General features: G+C 37.9%; 2 protein-coding genes across 2 annotated transcripts; both read left to right on the top strand.

Moving 5' to 3' along the window:
* Nucleotides 1–448: 448 nt before the first annotated feature.
* On the top strand, nucleotides 449–1,300 carry LOC111623786. The gene has a single exon (XM_023366487.1). It carries the CDS (start codon nucleotides 449–451, stop codon nucleotides 1,298–1,300), a length of 852 nt encoding a protein of 283 aa, XP_023222255.1.
* A 771-nt stretch (nucleotides 1,301–2,071) lies between these two features.
* LOC111623785 lies at nucleotides 2,072–4,583 on the top strand. The gene is made up of 3 exons (XM_023366486.1): nucleotides 2,072–2,095; nucleotides 2,203–2,752; nucleotides 4,501–4,583. The coding sequence occupies exons 1-3, from the start codon at nucleotides 2,072–2,074 to the stop codon at nucleotides 4,581–4,583; spliced, it is 657 nt and encodes a 218-aa protein (XP_023222254.1).
* Nucleotides 4,584–5,884: the final 1,301 nt, after the last annotated feature.

Below are 5,884 nucleotides of genomic sequence, written 5' to 3'. Positions count from 1 at the left end.
AACCCTGGTGCGACAGTCTATGGGAGTCTCCCATGTGACGGCATCCCCTTGTTGGGTGGGATCACTAGGAGCTGAAATATTATTATTTAATCATGGATCATAAATCTTAAAAAAATACAGACAAACCAGAAAACATGAATGAAAACACTGCCAGTCAGCCATCCTACTTAATAGTGCATGCTACTGGGGAAAAATCTTTGTCAAAATGTTCCCCTTTTTTGATTCAGAAGTTATTTGAATCAACGATCGGGCACCTGAAAAAACACAAAAATTGAGGTCAGGAGACCTACTTGTAGAAACTGCCTCACCTCAACAGTCGGCAAAACTTTTAGCTGCAAAGAAATTGGGAGACATTGAAGTCACAGTCACACCACATGGAAGTTTGAACTCATCATGTGGTGTGATATCTGAGTTTGATCTGATGTCTGAAGATGAATCAGATATTCAGATGAACCTTTCAGACCAGGGTATCACTGCTGTTCGACCTATCTCCATTTATCGGGATGGCAAATTAATACCAACCAAACGTTTAATTCTCACCTTTAACAAGCCGACATTGCCATCTTTTATTACAGCAGGTTATTTGTGCTGCCCTGTCCGTCTGGACATTCCAAATCCGCTGCGTTGTTTCAAATGCCAGCGGTTCGGACATTTACAGACATTCTGCCATGGCAAGAGCGTATGTGCACAGTGTGGGACTGAAGGTCACGAGAGTACCGAGTGTACCAGTACCCCATGCTGTGTTAACTGCAAAGATGCCCATCGTTCTTACTTTCGAAAATGCCCTGCATGGCAAAGAGAAAAGGAGATACAACGGGTGAAAACAGTCAACAACATACCTTACCCAGAGGCTCGTCGTATGGTCACTTCAACTGCACCTTTGAGACAGAAAACATTTGCTGCTGTTTTGAAATCCACAAAGACATGTGGGGTTCAAACAGATATTTCTGTCTCTCCTAGTGAATCTCTTACCCGCCATGCGAAATGTTTAATTCTCCCAACTACCCAAACATCAGAAAAGGAGATTAAGAAAGCCAAAACACCCCTACCAAAAACAGGGGTAATGACAAGAAACGTGGGTTCCAAGAAGGCTGCTAAGAACCCGCTCAACAAACAAAAATTAAAAGCAGCCATCTCCAAATCCAAGAGATCAGAGGCTCAGTCTATGAGTGAGTTCTCCGACTTCTCTGACGAGGAGACTAATAAGGAGGTGACACCACCAACTTCACCTCCAAAAGGCAAATCAGCCGTAAAACTAAAGAGGGATACCTTCACAAAGAATGCTGCCTCAAACACATAATGGATTATAAAATAATCCAATGGAACTGTCGTGATTTTCGCAACAACTTCTCTGACATTAAACACTTGACATCATCTACCTCATCTCTCTGCGTGGCACTCCAGGAAACCCATCTGAAACCTGGAGAGAGAATTACTTTAAAAGGATTCAATCTCTACCGCAAGGATGATGATAGCCACAACAGTGCCAGTGGCGGTGTGGCTATAGTAGTTTCAAATCACATTCCATCCTTACCGGTGCAAATAACTACTGATTTGCAATCTGTGGCAGTCAGAATTTCTGTTGGAGTGACTGTCACAGTTTGTTCTGTATACTTGCCACCAGATGTCAGAGCCAATGAGGATGAATTGGACTTATTAGTTGAACAGCTGCCAACTCCATTTCTTTTACTGGGTGATTTCAATGGCCACAATCCAATGTGGGGCAGTCCGGACATCAACCAGCAAGGCAGAGCCATTGAAAGATTCATAGGCAACCAGCAACTATATTTATTTAATACGGGAGAAGTGACATACTTCCATACTTCAACAAGAACGTTCACTGCCATTGATCTGTCATTAGCAAGCCCAAACCTGTTTTCAGCATTTACATGGGAGGTTGGATGTAATCCACTCTCTAGTTACCACTTTTCAATATTTCTAAAATACTGAGGCAGAGAAAGCTGCGAAACAGCTCGTCCACCACGCTGGAAACTGGAAACGGCAGATTGACCTGCATTTTCCTCTTTGGCTAACATCACTGAGGAAATGGTCAATACTGCTGATATCAATGATGCAGTTGAAATTGTCACTTTGTGTATTATTCAGGCAGCTGAGAAAACAATGGGAAAGTCATCAACAAGATACCCAAAGCATCCAAAACCATGGTGGAACCAGAATTGCGAGGCAGCATTTAAATGACAGAAGAAAGCATGGGGGATATTCAGAAGATACCCCAGTGCTGAAAATTTGATAGCTTTTAAAAAAGCAAAGGCAAATGCCAGAAAAATAAGAAGGCAAAGCCAAAGGGATTCTTGGAGGAAGTATGTTTCTAGCATAACATCTTCCACTAGCCCAAAAGCAGTCTGGGATAAAATCCACAAAATTAGTGTGAAATATGCTTCTCATTCTCTGTCCATGCTGGAAAATAATGGCACAATAATCAGTGATATACAGTGTATTGCTGATACATTGGGTGAAACTTTTTTCTTGTTATCCAGCAACATAATGTATTCAAGGGATTTCCAAGCTTACAAAGTGCAAAAGGAAAAGCAACATTTAAACTTTCACTCCTTATCTGATGAGGAATATAATGTGCCATTCACTAGAATTGAATTACAAACAGTGATTTCTTGCGCGGGGAATAGTGCTGTAGGTCCGGATAAAATCCACTACAGCATGATTAAAAATCTGTCAAGTAATTCCCTTTCTAATCTCCTGCATCTGTTTAACAGAATATGGACAGAAAATACTTTTCCTGACTCTTGGAGACTATCAATTATTATTCCTATTTTAAAACCTGGTAAAGACCACAAGAATCCCTCTAATTACAGACCAATCTCTCTGACAAGTTGCCTGTGTAAACTCTGAGAGGATGGTAAACAGACGTTTGATGTTTCTCCTAGAGGAAAAGAACTACTTTTCACCACATCAGAGTGGATTTCGTAGGAACAGAAGTACCACGGATAATCTAGTAAAACTTGAAACATCTATAGCGAAGCATTTGTTAGACGACAACACTTAGTGTCTGTATTCTTTGATATAGAGAAGGCCTATGATCACTGCTGGCATTACGGAGTACTTCGTTATCTACATGAATTCGGATTGCGGGGTAACTTGCCAGTTTTTATAAAAAACTTCCTGCAGAATCGAAGATTCCAAGTTAGGATGGGCAACACTCTATCTAGGTCTTTTGTCCAAGAAGTAGGTGTTCCTCAAGGATGTATTTTGAGTGTGACTTTGTTCCTAATTAAAATTAATTGCATAGCTAACTGCCTTTCTCCCAGTGTGAAACACTCTTTGTATGTGGATGACTTTCAGATCTGCTGTCAGTCTAGCAACGTGAGTTTTATCGAGAGACAACTGCAAACCTCCTTAAATCGCATAGAAAATTGGTCCAAGACCAATGGTTTCAGTTTAAAGTAGAGAAGACCTCGTGCATTCACTTTTGCCAAAGGCGTGGTTTGCACCTGGACCCCAAAATATATTTAAATGGGGTTAAAATTCCAATTGTGAATGAGGCTAAGTTTTTGGGTGTTTGTTTTGATCAAAAACTGACATTTTTGCCGCACTTGCGCAACCTGAAGAGTAGATGTTTAAAATCTCTAAACCTTTTAAAGGTATTATGCTGCTCATCCTGGGGAGCAGATAAAGTTTCAATGCTCAGGATTTATAGGGCCCTTGTCCGCTCTAAGCTGGACTATGGATGCATTGTTTATGGCTCTGCGTGAGAATCTACTCTTCGGATACTGGATCCAATCCATCACCAAGCTTTGCGTTTGTGCACTGGGGCATTTTGAACCTCCCCTGTCCAAAGTTTGTATGTGGATGCTTATGAGCCTCCACTATATCTTAGGAGAGAACAGTTGTCTCTTTTTTATTATTTAAAACAGAAATCTCATACTAAACCTCCAGTTGATTGTACAGTATCAGATACTCAGCTGAAAAGGTTATTTGAAGCTCGCCCAAGTAGTGTCCCTACATTCTTCATAAGAATGGAGAATGTAAGCAGCATGATCGACCTGAACATGAGCAACGTTTCACAGGCCGAGATTGATAGTATTTTACCCTTGTCTACTCCTGCGATAAATGTTGACTTAAGCTTAAAGCAGTTTCCTAAGGAATCCACGCCAGACTATGTTTACAGACAGAGCTTTGCAGAAATCCAACACAATGACAGGAATTTAATTCCCATTTACACTGACGTTTCTAAATCGGATGATTATGTTGGCTCAGCGTTTGTCTGCCAGGATGAAATCGTGGCAGAGCAAATTACATCGAATTCATCTATTTTTACTGCAGAGCTGCATGCTATCCACTTAGCCTTAAACTATGTAATCAGAAAAGGTCATCGTCGCTGTGTGATTTACACTGACTCAGTTAGTGCACTTCAGGCTTTGATCTCGTGTGTACCTAGTTCTCACTCTATAGTAATTAAAATTCATAAATTGTTTTGCCATCTTCTTGCAAGGAATTTTTCTATAAAATTTTGTTGGGTCCCAGGCCATGTTGGTATAAGAGGAAATGAAGAAGCAGATTCAGCAGCAAAATCAGCTAGTTCTTTCACAGCATACAATGCATATTGAAGGAGGTGATTTTAAGCTAGTCATTAAAAAACAACTAGCAGAGAGATGGCAAAATGTGTGGAACGCACAAGTCCACAGTAAACTGCATGAGATCAAACCTATGATAGAAAATTGGACACACAAGAAATTTTATAACAGGAGATCTGAAGTTATTATTACTCGTTTGAGAATTGGACATACTCGGTTGACTCATCAATACTTTTTGAAGGGTGATGAGCAGCCAGTATGCCAGTATTGCAAATGTCCTCTTACTGTAAAACACATACTGCTTGATTGCTCTGTTTTTGAGACCAGGTGTAGACAGCATTTTGGAAATGCAAGTTTTAAACAGATTCTGCATATGAGGCCCAATATTTATGATATATTAGACTTTTTTAAAGTCATTAATTTGTGTAAAGAAATTTAATTATTCATTTATTAATATATCTATTTATTTATCTTTTAGCCTTTTGTTCGTTCTTGTTTGTTATTAATATGTATATATTTGTTTTTTGTTGCTGTTGTTTATTTATTTTTGTCATATGTTTTTTATTTGTGATGTTTATAATTATTTACCATTTATTATGGTGCAGCTTAGTCTATATGGCCCTTGTGCCAAAAAACCAGTACCAACCAACCAGTTTTGTCAGAACTGTTTACTTTTAATGCCTTTGTTATAAATTATTTCCGCTTTGGTTATAAAATTGTTTTTATTATGTTTTAAATTGATTTGTTTTAAATTATACTTGTATAAAGTTTATGAACTAAAATTGCAATTACAATTTCTTTCCTTCAAGAAATATTTATTGATTATACAGGTCAAGTTTACAAAAATGTTTTCATATCTTTACATCTTTGTTATTATATATATATATATTATTAACGTTCAGACTACCGGGTTAACCCCGCCCCCTGTTTACGTTTATTGTTTAAAATGACCAAGGGCAGTATAGGTCAAACAAGGTCAGACATGTTTTATTACTTTAAAAATTCACCAAAAATCTATATATTGTTATATTCATATGACAAAAATTACGTTACATTTATTAATATCTGTAGTTATAAATCCGATATTTTTAAATACATTTAAATATAAACTTTAATAAAAAAAAAATTAAAATATTTCAGACCTGACATCTGTCTGTGAAAATTTGCAACATTTTTGTAAAATTCACATACTCCAGTTAAGTAGTTTGTTCTTGGCACTAAGCCAGAACGACTTGAAATATCGTTCTGTACAATTCGATATAACATTTATGAATGTACGATTATTAGTTTTAAAATTATCACAGATTATAATATATCCTTTGTTTGGAATCTAA

The sequence above is a fragment of the Centruroides sculpturatus genome, unplaced genomic scaffold, assembly GCF_000671375.1.
Source record: "Centruroides sculpturatus isolate CEXI.00-Female unplaced genomic scaffold, Cexi_2.0 scaffold120, whole genome shotgun sequence".
Taxonomy (NCBI): Eukaryota; Metazoa; Arthropoda; class Arachnida; order Scorpiones; family Buthidae; genus Centruroides; species Centruroides sculpturatus.
The sequence above is the reverse complement of the archived record's forward strand: the minus strand, read 5'-3'. Positions and strand labels throughout refer to the sequence as shown.

Excerpts from the sequence above, each read along its gene's own strand:
- LOC111623786 (XM_023366487.1), top strand. The coding sequence starts at position 449 with ATGAACCTTTCAGACCAGGGTATCACTGCTGTTCGACCTATCTCCATT.
- LOC111623785 (XM_023366486.1), top strand. The coding sequence starts at position 2,072 with ATGCAGTTGAAATTGTCACTTTGT. Across the intron at positions 2,096-2,202 it reads AGTTGAAATTGTCACTTTGT|AAGAAAGCATGGGGGATATT; the intron begins GTATTATTCAGG and ends TTTAAATGACAG. Across the intron at positions 2,753-4,500 it reads AATATGGACAGAAAATACTT|GCCATGTTGGTATAAGAGGA; the intron begins TTCCTGACTCTT and ends GTTGGGTCCCAG.